The sequence below is a fragment of the Vipera berus genome (genome assembly GCF_964194415.1).
Source record: "Vipera berus genome assembly, chromosome: 2".
Taxonomy (NCBI): domain Eukaryota; kingdom Metazoa; phylum Chordata; class Lepidosauria; order Squamata; family Viperidae; genus Vipera; species Vipera berus.
Genome location: NC_138203.1, coordinates 116,066,215 through 116,084,854, shown reverse-complemented (window position 1 = coordinate 116,084,854; position 18,640 = coordinate 116,066,215). Strand labels below are relative to the sequence as shown.

Below are 18,640 nucleotides of genomic sequence, written 5' to 3'. Positions count from 1 at the left end.
GTTGCCTCGAGAAGCTTGGAGTCTCCGGTGGGCAAGGTCCACTCCGGGGTCCAGATCAGCTCCCGCATCTTGCCCCCATCTGCAAGGCTTCCAAGCTTTCTTTCTCTGCTGGTGCGATGGCTTGCGCTCCCTCCACTGAGGCAGCAGCCTCGGCTGGGGTGCTAGTTACAGGTGCTTCTTCCTTTTCCATGCTGAGATCTTCCCCAAGTCTTTGTCAGCCTACCCCTCAATTTAGGGAAGGTGACTGGAGCTCAGGACCCCAAGGTGGCCAAGGTAGAAAGGAGTTTTGGGTTAATGACATGGTTCCGATAGATGAAACCCATTAAAGAATTTCAAGGCAAGAATTCTTCCTTAAAGAACATTTTATTTGGGAAAAGTATCAGCACTACATAGTTGAACCCAAAACTAGATTCCCTTCCCCCAGGTACAAAGTAACAAGTTGCAATTCCACCCCACGAAGCAGTCATAAATCACATTCTCCAATTAGCCCGAGCATAGGGTGTCTCCCCAGCTCTTCAGACCAGCTCCTCAGCCCTCAAAACGTTATCAGTTTGTGTCCTTGAGTTCCCAGGAGCTGCAATGTTATTATGGCTAGCTGAGCTCAAGCATTCACCCCATCCCCCCTTCAACACCTAATCTCTAAACAGAGAAAAAAGCATGTTAAAAGCAAAGAAAAATAGGCTGCAATTTCCATCAGTTTTCAGAGCAGGAACATCCAATGTTACAGCGTTGACATATAGATTGAAACAGGTCCTGGGACTACTCTTGGCCTGCTCAAGTTTAGATTGAAATTTCTGTACCAACAAGAAAGCTTTCCAGTTTTGAAGGACATTTTTTATTAAATCTCTGGCCCAGTCAAGTGAGATTTTGAGTTTTTCATGCAAATTCCATTTTTTTAAAAACAGGCCGTGTTTATATAACACATTTAACATGTGTACTGTTTTAACCCGTTTTCTGAGTTTTCAGGATATAGTGAACCATAAATTAATCAAATGGGCTAGGTTTGCATAAAACAATAAAACCACAAAAACAAAGTAAGATTAGAAGTAATTAGGTTTAGCATGTTAGGCAAATACTGCTTCTAGATCTTTCACTGACCTAGTTAAGCATATTTTGTGATTAGCCAATAGATATTTTTGTGATAGGCTAGTTGTAAGCTAATACCAAATGAAAGTAGTCATCCTAGGAAGTACGTGGCTTTATAAAGAATTTTGATGTTGCTTTTTAGCTCAAAACTCAATACCTTACCCAGTAGCTCCTTCTTTCCTATCTTCACTTGTTTGAATAGGATATGCTATACAGTTTCATAAGCTTTAATGCATCTGAATTAGCCCTATTAATTTGGTGAGAAAAATGTAGATCAGAATTGCTGAGCTATCAGGTTTGCTAGCCTCTTTCTCAGTGCACCAACTGTTGTTGCCATCCCCCATGTCTACAATCTAAAGTGCAGTTGTGTTGTTGCAGTTTCATTCTAAACTTGAGAGGAGATTACCTGCCTTCAATACCAGAGTGAAACTTCCCATTGCGCAGAAGCAGGATATGTATTATGGTAAGTAAGCAAGGCAGAGGTTAGGAGGTCAATGTGGCCACAGAACAAAAACTATATGTTGCCTTTTCCATGGCTCTGTATCCAGGGGTTCAACAGGTGGTGGGAGGACAGAATCAAGTTTTATCCAGCAGTTAAAGTTATTTTTTTCTTATGACTCTGGATTGTTTTTCATCTTAGGTTATGCCATGATTGTGGAACTACTGAATAGTTTATACTTTTTTAAAGTATAAATTGCTTGCCTTTATGGCTGTTAAGATAGGCTTGCAAACAAAAAAGAGAAGTGATCTAAAATGTCATTTCTTTTTTATATACATTTAATATAATTGTTAACTGCCCTAACATTATTTTGGATGGTGTAATTTTCAGTGATGGGAATAGTATCTTAACATTTCTTTTTGTCTTTTTCGTAATGTGAAAAAAACATAAAATTTCACAAAACAGCATATGATGAGTATATTATATAAGGTAGACAGCATGCAAATTTTAGTTTCTTTATTTTTAATCTGAAAATTGATAGTTCAAATTTGTCATAGTCTTGCACCAGTTGGTTGTGGTCTTTATTAATTTACTTTTATGACTCCTTTGTAAGTACAAAGTCTTCTAGTTGCCCCGAACTCATGGCCTTGGCTTCACAGACACATTATCTCCTTTAGTTGTAAGACAGCTACAGAGTTGTGGTTTTCTGACTCAGGCCTTCGTTTTATGACAGATTTTACCACTCATGGACCTTATTCTCCTGTCATGGTGGATAATCTTCCTTGGCTTGTGGCACTGTAATATTTTTGGTCTATTTTTATTTATTTGCAGATGAAGAGGACAGTGGGGAGGATGATGCTGATGTGGTGACAAGGGCAGCCCTGAAGCGTCAATCTCAGCAGATCATTGAGGCCAAGACCAAACGTCGCACTCGCTACAGAAAGAAGGATGGGAAGCTGTGATTGCATTCTGTGTAGCCCTATCTTCCTTAGATCCTCCTGTGCTTCAACCTCCTTGGCTATTAAAAGTGCTTCCAAGTTACTGATATCCTGCATAGGCCAGTCCCACATTTTATGACCATCAGTTCTGCAGAACTCAGGAAAAAAATGACCCATTTGTGGATTTGTTCCTTCTCCCTGTACAGAGCATATGTGAACTCAGTGAGCTGAAGCCAGTGTCTAGCTCCTGTTTCACTGCCTTTTATTTCTCAGCTGTATGAGGAGTGTGGGTTCATCTATGGAGATGTGACCTTGAGGCTTCTGAAGGAGGGAAGGAAAATTTATCTAGTTCCCCATACAAATAATCCAGATTATTTCTCGGAATTTGTAAAATCTGCTGAGCCTAAACTTGACTGATATTGCCACCCCCCAACATTGTATCACAAGGGCGGGTGTCACTTTCTCTGTGACTTTCTCTGTAGATTAGATCACTCTTTGTTTGTTGTGTATGATGCAATAAACCCTGTTCAGGCTGAAATTGCCCATATGTTGTCTGCCTCTGCCAAATTAAAAGAGATTGCATTCAGAACTGTTTTCAGTGCCCCTGTTCTGTACCAGCCTGCTACCGGCCCTGCAGAAAAGGCAGGGACAACCCCTTTTACAAGAAGGCAAGAGGCTGGAATTACGCCTGCCAAATTTATTGCTACAAAAACAAATAGAACAAGACACAAACCAAGAAACAGGAGCTTTTCAAGCGGTTGCCTTCAGCAAACCAGCCCTCCCATGCATTCCCCCTTAAATACAATTCAGGGCGTGGCTTCTCTCTGCCTCCTTCCGAGGAGCCCCATTGCCTTCCTCTGTTTACTCCTGATTGACTGCCTCCTGCGTCGGGCGTCCTTGAACAGGGCCAGCTGTGGGTCATCTTCATCCACACTGTCAGGCTCACACAGCTGGGTCTGCATTGTGACCAGATGAGAGGGGCCTGGCTGAGGACTCTCATCAAGCTCTTCAACACCCCCCTCCTCCTCCTCCTCTGAGTCATCCGACCCAACTGCCGAACCCACAGGCTGACCCTGAATCACAACAGCCCCAAAGACCAAAGATGGCTCTGTAACCAAGCTCAATAAATGTATGTAATTAGGAATATTGTCCCATGAAAATGGGAAGAAAATATTTTGATTTTTTTAGAACATATTCTTGATGTTTAACTCTGTGCAGCTTCCTCCTGCTCTGTTTCATAAAAACATTCAAATTAGGTTTGCAGACACAATTGTTGATCCCTTTCATATAAAAAGCAGAGGGTAGAGGTTCATTTTAACTTTCCAAATTCATGCATGAGATGATGTGAATTCTTTCATTTTCCCTGCTATACTTCCTCGGGCATCTTTCTTCCACCCTGTTAGAAAACTTTATTTGGCCAAGACACACAAGGAATTTGTCTCTGGTACAGAAGCTCTTGGTGTACATGCAAAGCAGCAAGGTAATAATAATCATAATAATGATACCAAAAAGAGGGAGTAGTAGAAAGGATGAGAAGGGTAATAATAATAATACAGCCATACAACATGGATAAATATACTTAGACATAAGACAATATTGTGAGGATTAGGTGTTCAGCAGAGTGAGAACATGTTTGGCATGTAATGCCCTATAGTGGTATCCCAAGGGGAGGAGTTGAAACAGTTTAATGTGAGGGGTCTATAGATATTTTTTCAGCCCTCCTTCTGACCTGCACAATATACAGGCCTTCTATGGAGGGCAGGCTGGTTGCAATTGATTTTTCTGCAGTTGTAACTGCAGAGTCTGAATCTGTCCTGTTTAATTGCTGCACCAAACCAGACAGTTATAGAAGTATAGATAACAGACTCAATAATTCCACCAGGTCCAATTATAATACCCAGGTCCAAATCCAAAGTAAATAATGATCAAAGTTATTTCAAATAATGCTGTTAAATAAATAGGATAGGGTAGTAGAAAAGATTTAATTGAATAGACCTCTAAACATCAAACATAGCTGCCACAGTTTGGTTTTTAATATTTTAAAACCTAGAGCCATTGTGAATAGGTCAACCTGCAGCCCATACACGTAGAGCGACAAGGAGCCTTGCCTATTCTCACTGACGTATGGATCAGAATAATATTCTAACGAACAGGAAATGGACTGCCAGTTTCTCAGCTGGCTGGAAGAAAGAAGATAACTGGTTCCTACTAGTGACAATAGTAGGAAAAAACCAGTGATGTGCAATTACCCCGCTTCCTTTTAGAGGCTGTGTGAAGGAAAATGTAAATGGTGAATGATGTGAGTAAGATATACATGTCTGGAATGGGCCTACGGTTTTTCAGTCTTTCTCTCCAGTGCTGCAAAGACTTGCCTGCCTTTGACATAAGACAAATTATACTCATCTTTCCCTACTGATAAGTTCTCAAGGCAGCTACTCAAAAGCTTTACAAATCAGAATAAAAAAGTTTCACATATAAACTAAAATGTGCACTAATGGTGCTACTAAGATCAAGTAACAATTAAAACCTGATAACACGACCAGCAGGTTTTTCTGACAATACAGGCCAAACAGAACCCACAAGGGAACTCATTGCCTAGCCTGAGAACAACACGAGGAGATCCTTTTCTGCATGCCAGTACATGAGCTCCTGATAGGCAGCTCATCTTCGAAAGGGGTTTCTTGCTAATTTAAGTAGTCAGAAAGATTGGAAATGGGAAAGACTAGTCACTTGAAGCACTAAATTGTGCCTGATGAACAATTGGCAATCAGCAGAGGTGGTTTCTATTTGTTTGTTTGTTTATTTATAAAATGTATTGGCCACCCATCTTACCATAGGGTAACTCTGGGCAGCTTACAGTTACATATAAGCTAAAACAAAAAATTAAAAACAAACATTAAAACCAAAGACACATGGGGGTGGAGGGGGGAGGTAGGATCTGTTATTAACCATCTTCATTGCACTGATCCCCCATTGGAACCCCAAGCTTACTGGCACAGCCATGTCTTCAGGCCCTTACAAAAAGATAGGAAGGTTGAGGCCAACCTCACATTGGGGGCGGGGGGGGAGATGTTCCAAAGGGCAGGAGCAACAGCAGAGAAGGCCCTCCTCCTGGACCCCACCAGCTGGAATGATCGGGCTGACGGGACCCACAGCATGCCTCCTCTGCTGGCATGAGTGGTACAGGCCAATCCCAGTGGGGTGAGAGGGTCCCTCAAGTAACCTGGACCCATGCCATGAAGGGCTTCAAAGGTGATCACCAGCACCTTGAATTACACCAGGAAGCAGAGTGTTAACCAGTGCAGCTCACAGACCAGTGATGTCACAGGGGACATTCTTGGGAGCCCCAAGCACCAGCTATACTTCTGAATGCTCTTCAAGGATAGACCCATGTAAAGCGTATTACAGTAGTCCACTCATGAGATGACTAGTGATTGAACGGTCCAGGAAAGGCCGCAACTGGCACATAACAAAAAGTTGTGCAAAGGCTCTCCTAGCCATGACTGCCACCTCTTCCTTGAACAGGAGTCGTGAGTCCAGGAGAATCCCTAAGTTGCAGACCAGGTTTTTCTGGGGCAGTGCCACCCCATCCAAAGTCAAAGATGACAAAGTCCCCAGATCCCAGAGCCCTTCAGTCGAAGCCTGTTGTCCTCCAAACAGCCCCCCACAGCCTCCAGGCACCATAAAAGGGTGGCCACAGCATCACTTGGGTCACCAAAAGTGGAAATATAGAGTTGGGTGTCATCAGCATACAATATATACCTCAACTTGTGTTGACAAATGATTTCACTCAGTGGAGAAAGTACTGAGCCTTGTGGTACACCACAGAAAAGCGGTCGAGGGCTGGACCTCTCACTCCCTATCAATACGTGTTGGGACCTGCCACAGAGAAAGGAGCTGAACTAGTGAGAACTATGCTGCCCAGTTCCAGCCCTTGCAGCCAGCCCAAAAGGACACCATGGTCGATGGTATAAAGGCATAATACAATTCCATTACTTAGCAGTAATCTACTTAGTATATTTTGCATCACTTTGTAACTTCCGGACCCTTTTTATGAATACAGTAGCTTCATGCAAAGTATAATGTAAAAGCATGTATCAATTGTTACCAAATCCAAATCTAACCGGATGAAGGAATCATAACAGGAATACCAGGCATAATTGTGGAAAAGCATTCCTTCACATATTAATTCCTGTGAATCCAGATTAAAAGTTGCTCATTCATTTTTTTCTTTTCCTAGAAAAATTGAACCATGATTGAACCAAACAGATTGAATTTCAGCCCCCAAATCTAATTTTCTATTACTAACAGCAGTTACATCTTGTCTAGCCTATTACTGGATTAAGTTGGATGGTAAATGCGATAGAGTAGAGTGTTCATTGGCATCAGCAAATCAATGGCATCCCATTCCAACTCTCTGGATAATTTGCCTAAGCAATTTCATGTAGCTGTTGAACAATGTGGAGGACAAGGGGCAGCATAGGTCCCAAAATGTCAAACACGATAGTCCCCTGGCCTAGCCCAATAAGAAAGACTAGAACTACTGCAAATCACTGCTACAAAGGCCCAATCTCACTAGGCAGTTATATCTTGACTGATATACTACTAAGAGCCAAAACAGTTTTGGTACCATATCCCAGCCAAAAACCTGACTGAGATGGATCCAGATATTCAATCTAATTTTGATGCCTTTGGAGTTGCAAGTTCATCATCTTCATAACCTTTTCCAGAAATGGAATAAGATATTCCATTGGATATTATTAATTAACTGGATCTTACTCAGGTTGCATTTTTTCACAGATTGAATAAAACCACTTTTATTTTTAAATAATATTTATTTTATTTTAAAACAGCAGTGGCTTTACTCAGTGTGTTGAAAAATGCAATCTATATTTGTCTTTTTTCTGAAAAAGAAAAATTTATATAATGTGCATAAAAAGGCATTTGATAGAACTTTAAATTGCTTTATCATGCAGAGCCTCATCCAAAACTTTGGATTCCTTTAGGATTCTCACCCCTTCATGGATTACTGCCTTGTCATGGCGAAGGGGCTTGCGTAATTCAATGAAGCTATGAGCTATGCCGTGCAGGGCCACCCAAGACGGAAAGGTCATAGCAGAGAGTTCTGACAAAACGTGATCCACTGGAGAAGGAAATGGCAAACCACTCCAGTATCTTTGCCATGAAAACCCTATGGACAGTACTAAAAGGCAAAACGATATGACGCTGGAAGATGAGCCCCTCAGGTCGGAAGGCGTCCAATATGCTACTGGGGAAGAGCAGAGGGCTAGTACTAGTAGCGCCAGAAAGAATGAAGCGACTGGGCCAAAGCCGAAAGGACGCTCAGCTGTGGATATGTCTGGTGGTGAAAGGAAAGTCCGATGCTGTAAAGATTTTTTCTCCATAGGAACCTGGAATGTAAGATCCATGAATCAAGGAAAGCTGGACGTGGTCAAACAAGAGATGACAAGACTAAACATTGACATCTTAGGTATCAGCGAACTAAAATGGACAGGAATGGGTGAATTTAATTCAGATGACCATCAGGTATACTACTGCGGGCAAGAATCCCTCAGAAGAAATGGAGTAGCCTTCATAGTCAATAAAAAAATAGGAAAAGCAATACTGGGATACAATCCTCAAAATGACAGAATGATCTCAGTTCGAATCCAAGGCAAACCATTCAATATCACAGTAGTCCAAGTCTATGCCCCAACCACCAGTGCTAAAGAGGATGAAATTGACCGGTTCTATGAAGCCCTACAGCACCTTATAGAACTAACACCCAAAAATGATGTCCTTATCATCATGGGGGATTGGAATGCTAAAGTAGGAAGCCAAAAGATAAGCGGAATAACAGGCAAGTTTGGCCTTGGAGTACAAAATGAAGCAGGGCACAGGCTGATAGAATTTTGTCAAGAGAATACGATGGTCATAGCAAACACTCTTTTCCAACAACCCAAGAGACGGCTTTACACATGGACATCACCAGACGGTCAACACAGAAATCAGATTGACTATATGCTCTGCAGCCAAAGATGGAGAAGCTCTATACAGTCAGTAAAAACAAGACCAGGAGCTGACTGTGGCTCAGACCATGAGCTTCTTGTTGCAAAGTTTAGGCTTAAATTAAAGAAAGTAGGGAAAAGCGCTAGGCCAGTCAGGTATGAATTAAATCATATCCCTGTTGAATATACAGTTGAGGTGACAAATAGATTTAAGGAATTGGATCTGATAGACAGAGTGCCTGAAGAACTATGGACAGAGGTTCGCAACATTGTACAACAGGTAGCAACCAAAACCATCCCAAAGAAAAAGAAATGCAAGAAAGCAAAATGGCTGTCTGAGGAAGCTTTGCAAATAGCTGAGGAAAGGAGGGAAGCGAAAGGCAAGGGAGAAAAAGAAAGATATGCCCAATTAAATGCAGAATTCCAAAGAATAGCTAGAAGAGATAAGAATGCCTTCTTAAATGAACAATGCAAAGAAATAGAAGAAAACAATAGAATAGGGAGGACCAGAGATCTTTTCAAGAAAATTGGAGAGATGAAAGGAACGTTTCATGCAAAAATGGGCATGATAAAGGACCAAAATGGCAGGGACCTAACAGAGGCAGAAGAGATTAAGAAGAGGTGGCAAAATTACACAGAAGAACTATACAAGAATGAGCTTAACGTCCCTGATAATCACAATGAGGTGGTCACTGACCTCGAGCCAGACATCCTAGAATGTGAAGTGAAGTGGGCCTTAGAAAAGCTGAGCAACAACAAAGCTAGTGGAGGTGACAGTATTCCAGCTGAGCTATTCAAAATCTTAAAAGACGATGCAGTAAAAGTGCTACACTCAATTTGCCAGCAAATTTGGAAAACTCAACAGTGGCCACAGGATTGGAAAAGATCAGTTTACATTCCAATTCCAAAGAAAGGCAGTGCCAAAGAATGTTCAAACTATCGCACCATTGCACTCATTTCTCATGCTAGTAAAGTTATGCTTAAAATCCTACAAGCTAGACTTCAGCAGTATGTGGATCGAGAACTACCAGAAGTACAGGCAGGATTTCGAAGAGGCAGAGGAACTAGAGATCAAATTGCTAACTTACGCTGGATCATGGAGAAAGCTAGAGAGTTCCAGAAAAACATCTACTTCTGCTTCATTGACTATGCTAAAGCCTTTGATTGTGTGGATCATAACAAACTCTGGCAAGTCCTTAAAGAGATGGGCATACCAGACCATCTTATTTGTCTCTTGAGAAATCTATATGCGGGCCAAGAAGCAACAGTGAGAACTGGACACGGAACCACTGATTGGTTCAAAATTGGGAAAGGAGTCTGGCAAGGCTGTATACTGTCGCCTTGCCTGTTTAACTTATATGCAGAGCACATCATGAGAAAGGCAGGGCTAGATGAATCAAAAGTTGGAATTAAGATTGCCGGAAGAAACATCAACAACCTAAGATATGCAGATGATACCACTCTAATGGCAGAAAGTGAAGAAGAACTAAAGAGCCTCTTGTTGCGGGTGAAGAAGGAGAGTGCAAAACTTGGATTGAAATTAAACATTAAGAAAACCAAGATCATGGCATCTGGCCCTCTCAATTCCTGGCAAATAGATGGGGAAGAAATGGAGGTAGTGACAGATTTTATTTTCCTGGGCTCCAAGATCACTGCAGATGGGGACTGTAGCCAAGAAATTAAAAGACGCTTGCTCCTCGGGAGGAAAGCCATGGCAAATCTAGACAGCACACTAAAAAGCAGAGACATCACCCTGTCAACAAAAGTGCGTATAGTCAAGGCTATGGTCTTCCCAGTTGCAATGTATGGCAGTGAAAGCTGGACCATAAGAAAGGCTGAGTGCCAAAGAATTGAAGCCTTTGAACTGTGGTGCTGGAGAAGACTCCTGCGAGTTACTTGGACTGCAAGGCGATCAAACCGGTCAGTCCTAGAGGAGATCAACCCTGACTGCTCTTTAGAAGGCCAGATCCTGAAGCTAAAACTCAAATACTTTGGCCACCTAATGAGAAGGAAGGACTCACTGGAGAAGAGCCTAATGCTGGGAAAGATTGAGGGCACTAGAAGAAGGGGACGACAGAGAATGAGGTGGCTGGATGGAGTCACTGAAGCAGTAGGCGTGAGCTTAAATGGACTCCAGAAGATAGTAGAGGACAGGAAGGCCTGGAGGAACATTGTCCATAGGGTCGCGATGGGTCGGACACGACTTCGCAACTAACAACAACAACAAAGGATTCTCAATGCAGTTATCAGAGAAACAAATGTGGGGATGAAATGTAATGCATTATGGAATACTGAGGGCTATTTTAGCCACTACACTGAAATAATTTAAACCAACATTCAAAGGAGGGAAAATGCTGAGGAGTTTGAATTATGCTGACTTTGCCAATCTAGCCCTCTGCCTTAAAAGTTTCAACAGCCCCTATCCCATTCCATGCTAAGGACAGTGATTGGTAGATGTTGCCCTGTCAGTTGGGGATGCTTGTGGGAAAAAGAAGGAAACAAAGCTAGGAAAATTCACTAGACCTTCTCCTTAAGGCACTTAGTATATTATAAATAAGAACAGCATCTTGCCTGTAACAGGATAAGTATTGTCAATAGGGACAGCACATTTTATACTGGTATAGTTTCCTACTATCTCAATTATTAGAAGACAGCATTTTAATTTGAAAGTGAGGAACAACTCTTTAGTGATGCAATCAATTACATGTCCACATCAAAGTAAGTCTCAGTCATTTTCTGTATAACTTAATCCCAGTTAAATTTGAGTAGAGTCCATTATTTTTTACATAAGATCACTTCAAATATTTCCACATGGGAAACATTTCTTTCTAATGAAGGGTTCTGGAACAAGGGGAAATTGTTTAGTTTAACTCCGTGGTAGCGAACCTGTGGCACACATGACACAGGTGGCACACAGAGCCCCAGTCCTAGGCCTCAACTGGGTTTTATAAAAACTTTTCGCTTTAGGCCTTGGCTGCCATGTGCAAAAAAGAAAAAGTTCAATCAATCAATCAATTTCAACTTCTCACAGGAAAAAAAAAGATCTTGCAAAGTTGGAATTTATTGATTGAACTTTTTAGTCCCACCCAGTCTGCCATTATCACTGCAGCCACACTCACCCAATGGGCCACACCCACCTGGCACCCAAGGATACATAAGTGGGTTTTGGGTTGCAGTTTGGGCACTCAGTCTCTAAAAGGTTCGCCATCACTGGTCTAAACTGTTGCTTTCTTGCTTTTTATAATCAGCTTTTGCACCAGAGAAATTTCATACAAGCTTGGGAAACATGTACATGGATGGGATATACTGAAGAAGGGAATAAGGGATTGTACAAGAATGATTGATGTCCTTCTTACGATGTAATGGCTCTGTTGTCTGATTTTCATTGGCTAACAAAGTTTATAAAGCAATGCTACCAATTTTCTAATGCGTGGCACTTCTGGACGTAACTCTGCCAGAGTTCTGGATTGTGGGCCACCCAGCTGCTTAATTTGATCAAATAAAGTGCTGCTTGATCAAGAAGTCTCTGCTTGGGTTATTTCATTAGATTTATATGGTATCTCAAGGGACTGGGACCTTACATTTCTGGCACACCGAACAGGGACTTCAAAGTTTTTTTTTCAAGGTTGTTTTTCATTAAAACTCCCTGTGAATGAGTTCCGTTGTAAGTCACAACCTTCAGGCATGACATCCAGAAAAACTGATGTGGGCAAAATATAAGGTCAAGAGCACTCCCAGACCCTTTGTATCTGGTGACTTTTAAATTGGCCAGCCCAGCAAACCTGAGTTTGTCTGAACCCTGAATGTTTAAGGAGACTTTTCTCTCATCCCAGTGAAGGTAGGAGGAGATGAGAACACAGGAGAAACTTGGTAAGTAGAAACAAACATTCTGGAATTAGGAGGAGGTGGGTAGTGCTGTTTGCATAAATGAAAGAATGAGATGGAGAATTTCCTGTTAGAGGTCTGCTCCGGAGTGAATATATACCGGTATATTCAGTACATTAACTCAGAATACCTCATTAAGGTTTTTTTCTTTTGTGAAGCTGCACTGAAAAATAAGGTTTTTAAAAATCTCTTTATGAATGTTGATTCTGGGTAGAATTGCAGATAAAGGTTCAGCCTGATTGTTTATGGCTAGACGGTTATAGCAAAGTTGATAAAAAAGAGATGTGGTGGGACACATCACGGCTGCCGTGGCTGCTGGAAAGTGAGCTCCGTTTTCTGCATTCAGTTTTGCACCACTGGGGGACTCTGGAAAGGGTCGAAAGTTGCCCTGTAGGGGCGACAAGCAAGGAGGGGACCCATTTGATCACAGGAGGACTATAGCCCTTCCATTCGATCCAGGGCAGCCCTCCAAACCAGCAGACGAAAGACCAGCCATAGAAATATGGCTCGTCACTAGGCTGCAGACAGCCAAAGTCAAACTTACCACCAGGCACTTCTAAAGCAGTGTGGATGAGACTGGGTGAGATCTGAACCTCTCTTTAATCCTAAGTACCTTCTTTATCTGTATAACCTGCCCAAAGTATCTTCCCCCCTGTGAGGAGAGAGGGAAGGGAACTTCTATCCTACCCTCTAAGAACAGTGGCGACTGACTATCCAGGAGAGTGAAAATACTGAAAGAATAACTTTAATCTAACTGGATTTATATGTTTCTAATATTTGGACCAAAAGATTATGAAATGCTTTGAGAAGCTGATAAAGGACTTTATTGTATCTAGCCTCCCGCCAGCATTTGACCTGCTTCAGTTTGCCTACTGACCAAATCACTCTATGGAGGATTGAAGACTTGGGTTTTTATCTACAAAAAAAGAAATAAAATTGGAAAAAGGATTACAAAAATTTTGGACTTAAAAACCTTAAATGGCATTGGTGACATCCTGTGGCTAAATCTGATATCACAACCTGTTATTTCTAAAAAAGACTTGGCTTGAAGCCCAGAATACAGAAAAGACTTTTTGACAAACTTGACAAATATCAGCTGTGAGAAGCCCAGCTGTGTTCTATACTCAGTGATAAAATTATTTTCATTCTCTGATTTTAAAGCTTTCAATTTAACACAGTACTAAGAGAATATGGATGAAGATCAGGAACAAATTCTCTCTATGTTGAAAGCAATATATGAAACCATTTTTTCAGCTTGTGATGAAATCAGATGCTACAGAAAAGAACAAGATGTTAGCCTAGATATACGAAACCAAACTTTGACTACATTTAAAGAATCAACTACACAGAATATAACAGAAGAAGTGGAACAATTAAACACTATGATAGAGGATTCAACTGACCAACAAACACATTTAATGGAAAACACAGAAAATGGACTGACAACACTGAAAATGGAAAAGACTTTCTATATAAACCAGAGGAAACTTGAAGAGCAAGAATAAGAACAGACCAAAGGGAAGAGAAATACTTCAGGACAGTTATGGGGATCTGGAATAATAGAGAGACAATTTGCTAGTCCTTCCAAAAAATGCCGATTGGATGGTCTCCTTTATCTCAAATAATATATATAATAACAGAGGGGGATTTATTTGATGACTTAAAAGCACGGACACAGAAGGCGAGTGGGCAAAGGAAGAAAGCTAGAATAAGGCTGAAGAAAATTGGGGTTTTGATTTATTACCGAGGATTTTATATTACTAATTAAAATAGAATATACTCAGACAAGTTGTGTATTTTGAATACTAGATTTTGTTATGAATTGAGATAAAGAAAACTTTGTTCATTTAAAACCAGGAAGTATAAATATTAAAAGTTAAATTTGAATATTGATGGGAAATTAAAAATTTGGGGAAAACAAATAAACAGGATATCAATTGTCTATAAAGATTAAATGTAAAAGTAATTAAGATATGTATAAGCTAAAAATCTATTGATAAATGTAATAAACATTTTTTTACTTACCGTATATACTTGAGTATAAGCCGAATTTTTCAGCCCACTTTTTGGGCTGAAAAGTCCACTTCGGCTTATACTCCAGTGAACAAAAAAAAAGAACTTACTGAGGACTTGCGCGCGGCCGAGGCTTCGGTGCTTCCGGGATCGCCATTCACAGAAGATGCAGCTCCCAGCGTGACACGTCATCCGGATGGGCTGCGAATGAAGAAAGTCCTACCGCGCAGGCGCAGTACAGCTTAAACGCGATAGAGGTAAGGAGCCTGCGCATGCTCTGTTTCATAGCATGAAAGACTAGCATGAACCCCGGACGCAAACGAGCTATATATATACGGTATATGCATATGTGTATATGAGTCAAATGTTAACTATTTAGATTACCTTGCTAGGCCCCAAACATGGGGCAAATCTTTATTTCCTGTTTTCAGCCTTATCTCAAAGGCCATCGAACAGGCTGTAGTCACACCGGACAGTTCATATATTTGTGTAAATTACTAACAAAGAATTAAGGGAGACTAAGATGCATTTCTGACTCTTTAGTCTTCATCAGTCAGTCATACCCTTCTGAGATTCGAACCTGGGCTGATTGCATATTAGGCAGTATTTTTACTTCTTGAGCCACAGGATCTCTCTCGCTCTCTGTTAGCTTTCTGCAAGGGGAGATATGAGTCAAATGTTAACTATTTAGATTACCTTGCTAGGCCCCAAACATGGGGCAAATCTTTATTTCCTGTTTTCAGCCTTATCTCAAAGGCCATCGAACAGGCTGTAGTCACACCGGACAGTTCATATATTTGTGTAAATTACTAACAAAGAATTAAGGGAGACTAAGATGCATTTCTGACTCTTTAGTCTTCATCAGTCAGTCATACCCTTCTGAGATTCGAACCTGGGCTGATTGCATATTAGGCAGTATTTTTACTTCTTGAGCCACAGGATCTCTCTCGCTCTCTGTTAGCTTTCTGCAAGGGGAGATATGAGTCAAATGTTAACTATTTAGATTACCTTGCTGGGCCCCAAACATGGGGCAAATATGTGTGTGTGTGTATATATATATATATATATATATATATATATATATATATATATATATATATATATATATATATATATATATATATATATATATATATATATATATATATATATACACACACATATATATATATATACATATATATATATATATACACATATATACATATATATACATACATATATATATATACATATATATATACATGTATATATATATATACATATATATATATATATATATATATATATATATATATATATATATATATATATATATATATATATATATGTGTGTGTGTGTGTGTGTGTGTGTGTGTGTGTGTGTGTGTATAGATTAAAATAAAAAAATAAATATATAGATAGATAGATGTATGTAAAAAAAGTACCGGTTTTCTATTCGTGTTTATGTGTATACAGTCCCATCGCACTCCTGAAAGGAATTTAATTTTAATTATGGTAAAATTGGTTAGGTGGTTGTGGAAATAGCTGAAGCTTCCACTGCTACAGTCCCAGAATTGCTGCTCACACTCCAAAGCAGTTACAATAAATGATTGTTTATTTTTGTAGTGTCACAATTGCAAAGCATTGCTTGAAGACACCCCAGTTCTTTTCTTCAGACATAAAAGTTCTTTGCAAATATGACATAATATACACATACATATTGTCAAATTATATTTTTTTGGGGGGGGAGGAGCAGATAGAGCTTTATTTTGATTGTACTCTAGTTACAGTATTTTTAGAGTTGGGTTTACGGTATATTTTTATTTTATGGTATGGCATTTTTTTAAAGTTTTTTTTTCCTGTTAGAAATGGATCCCAGTACTTCTAATCCTGCACCAAAACAAAAACGCAGGTCATACGAAGCTGCTTTCAAACTAAAGGTTGTGTCAAGAGCAGAAAAAAGCAATAACAGTATTGCAAGTAGGGAATTTGGTGTTGATGAAAAACAAGTGAGGGAGTGGTGGAAAATGAAAGCTGACTTGGAAAAGATTCCAAAGGCAAAAAAAGCTCGACGTGGTTTAACAACTCCATATGGGGCTCTAGAGACTGAATTGCATAAATGGGTTATGGAGTGTCGTCAAAATGGTTACTGCGTAACACGCATGGGAATTCGCTTACGTGCCCTTCAAATGGCTAAAGATGACAAATTAAAAGCACCAGGCATTGAAAATTTTGTTGCGTCAGCAGGATGGTGTACTGGCTTCATGAATAGGTATGGCCTATGTTTGCGGCAAAGAACAAAGATTTCACAGAAGTTGCCAAAAGACCTTGATGAAAAAGTGATGTCATTCCATTCATTCATCATAAAACAAAGAAAGATCCATAGCTATGACCTGGGAGATATTGGGAATATGGATGAAACACCTATGACATTTGATCTTCCAAGCAACAGAACAGTGGCAAGTTTGGGAGACAAAACTGTTTTACTCAGAACCACAGGTAATGAGAAAAACCATTTTACAGTCGTTCTGTCATGTTTGACTAATGGAACTAAGCTGCGGCCTGTCATTATTTTTAAAAGAAAGACCTTGCCTAAAAAGGTCAATTTCCCACCACGAATTACAGTGCGCGCACATGTTAAAGGCTGGATGGATGAAGATGGAACAAAAAAGTGGCTGGAAGAAGTTTGGAACGGACGACCAGGAGCAGCCTTAAAGAAAAAACCATCATTGCTAGTTTGGGATATGTCCAGAGCCCACACATCTGATGACATAAAAATATTGGCAAAGTCTTCTCAAGTTACTTTAGCCGTTATTCCAGGTGGGCTTACATCTGTATTACAGCCCTTAGATGTGTGTTTACATAAACCTTTCAAAGACCGTGTGCGAAAGATGTGGTGCGAATGGATGTCATCTGGTCAAGCCCGACTAACAAAAGGTGGAAATATGATGAAGCCTGACATAGAACTGATAGCAAAGTGGGTTCGTGATGCATGGGAAGAGATTCCAGAGGACATGGTGAAGCACGCCTTCAAGAAATGTGGCATAAGTAATGCTATGGATGGCAGTGAAGACAGTGCTTTGTATGAGGACGACAGCTGTGATAGTGATGACTGCGAACTCTGTGACAATGTATATGATAATAACCTCACACCAGCTACAGCTGAAGCTCTGTTTGGACATACAGATGAGGAGGAGGAATCCAGTTTTGAAGGATTTTGATGCTTGTGTTTTAGCTTGGTTGCTTATTGAGTTAAGGTTTTTGTACATTTAAAGTTATTGTTAATACTTTAATGTTATATATTGTTTTTGTTGAATATACTGATAATATATTGTTTTTGTTGACCCTCTTTTCCACATGCCTCAATTAAAGCAATTTTATTGTTATCTACCTGTATTTTTATTTTTGAAATTTACCGTGAGCTGCTGCATTTCCCAGCCTCAGCTTATACTTGAGTCAATAACTTTTTCCAGTTTTTTGGGTAAAATTAGGGGTCTCGGCTTATACTCGAGTCGGCTTATACTCAAGTATATACGGGTAGTTGATATAATAAGATCTGTATTAGCTTAAATATGAGACAGCAGACATTAAGAGAAAAAGAGGAAATATTTGATGTTGAAATAAGGGAAATTTTGGTCATTAAATTTAAGACATTTGGAAATTAGTTGAAAATAAGAATGTTATACTGTATTATTAACTATGCAAGATGGTTAAAAATAGAATATACTCAAATAGATAAGATGTGCATCTTGAACATTAGATTTTGTTATGAATTGTGATAAAGGAAACTTTGGTTACCTAAAACTTGGAAATTATAAATATCAAATGATAAATTTAAATATTGACGGGAAACTAAAAATTGGGAAAAACTAATTACAGAACATTGATTGTCTATAAAGACTGAATGTTAAAGTACTAGGATATGTATAAGCTAAAAATTTATTGATAAATGTAACAATGTTATTTTTATTTAATTGATATAATAAGAATTGTATTAGTTTAAACATGAAACAGTAAATATTAAGGGGAAAAGAGATGAAATATTTGATGTGGCAGTTTAAGATTTGTACTAATGATTTTTGTATGTTATTGAATTATCGATTAACCCAGCCGCCATGTTGCTTTTTAAATACTTGAATGTAAAACTAGAAAATTAATAAAACATTACAAAAAAAAGAGATGTGGTGGATGTTGGATGTGGAGAAGAGAATGTTAGTGGAGGCTGGGGGGGGGCTTTCCCTCCCTGTAGTTCTGGGTTCTGAGCCAGACTAAGGAAAAGAGACATGGAT

General features: G+C 39.7%; 1 protein-coding gene across 5 annotated transcripts in view; it reads left to right on the top strand.

Annotated features, from left to right (window-relative positions):
• ODAD3 (outer dynein arm docking complex subunit 3) overlaps nt 1–3,609 on the top strand; it is a 36,035-nt gene extending 32,426 nt beyond the window's left edge. For 4 of the 5 annotated variants that reach the window (XM_081320602.1, XM_081320601.1, XM_081320600.1 and 1 more), the window contains 2 exons: nt 1,465–1,549; nt 2,357–3,609. In XM_081320602.1, coding sequence (XP_081176728.1) covers nt 1,465–1,549; nt 2,357–2,487 — 216 coding nt within the window. In that variant the 3' untranslated portion in view covers nt 2,488–3,609. The remainder of the gene's footprint in view (nt 1–1,464; nt 1,550–2,356) is intronic. The other variant, XR_014025510.1, reaches the window with a different exon arrangement.
• The last annotated feature ends 15,031 nt before the right edge of the window (nt 3,610–18,640 follow it).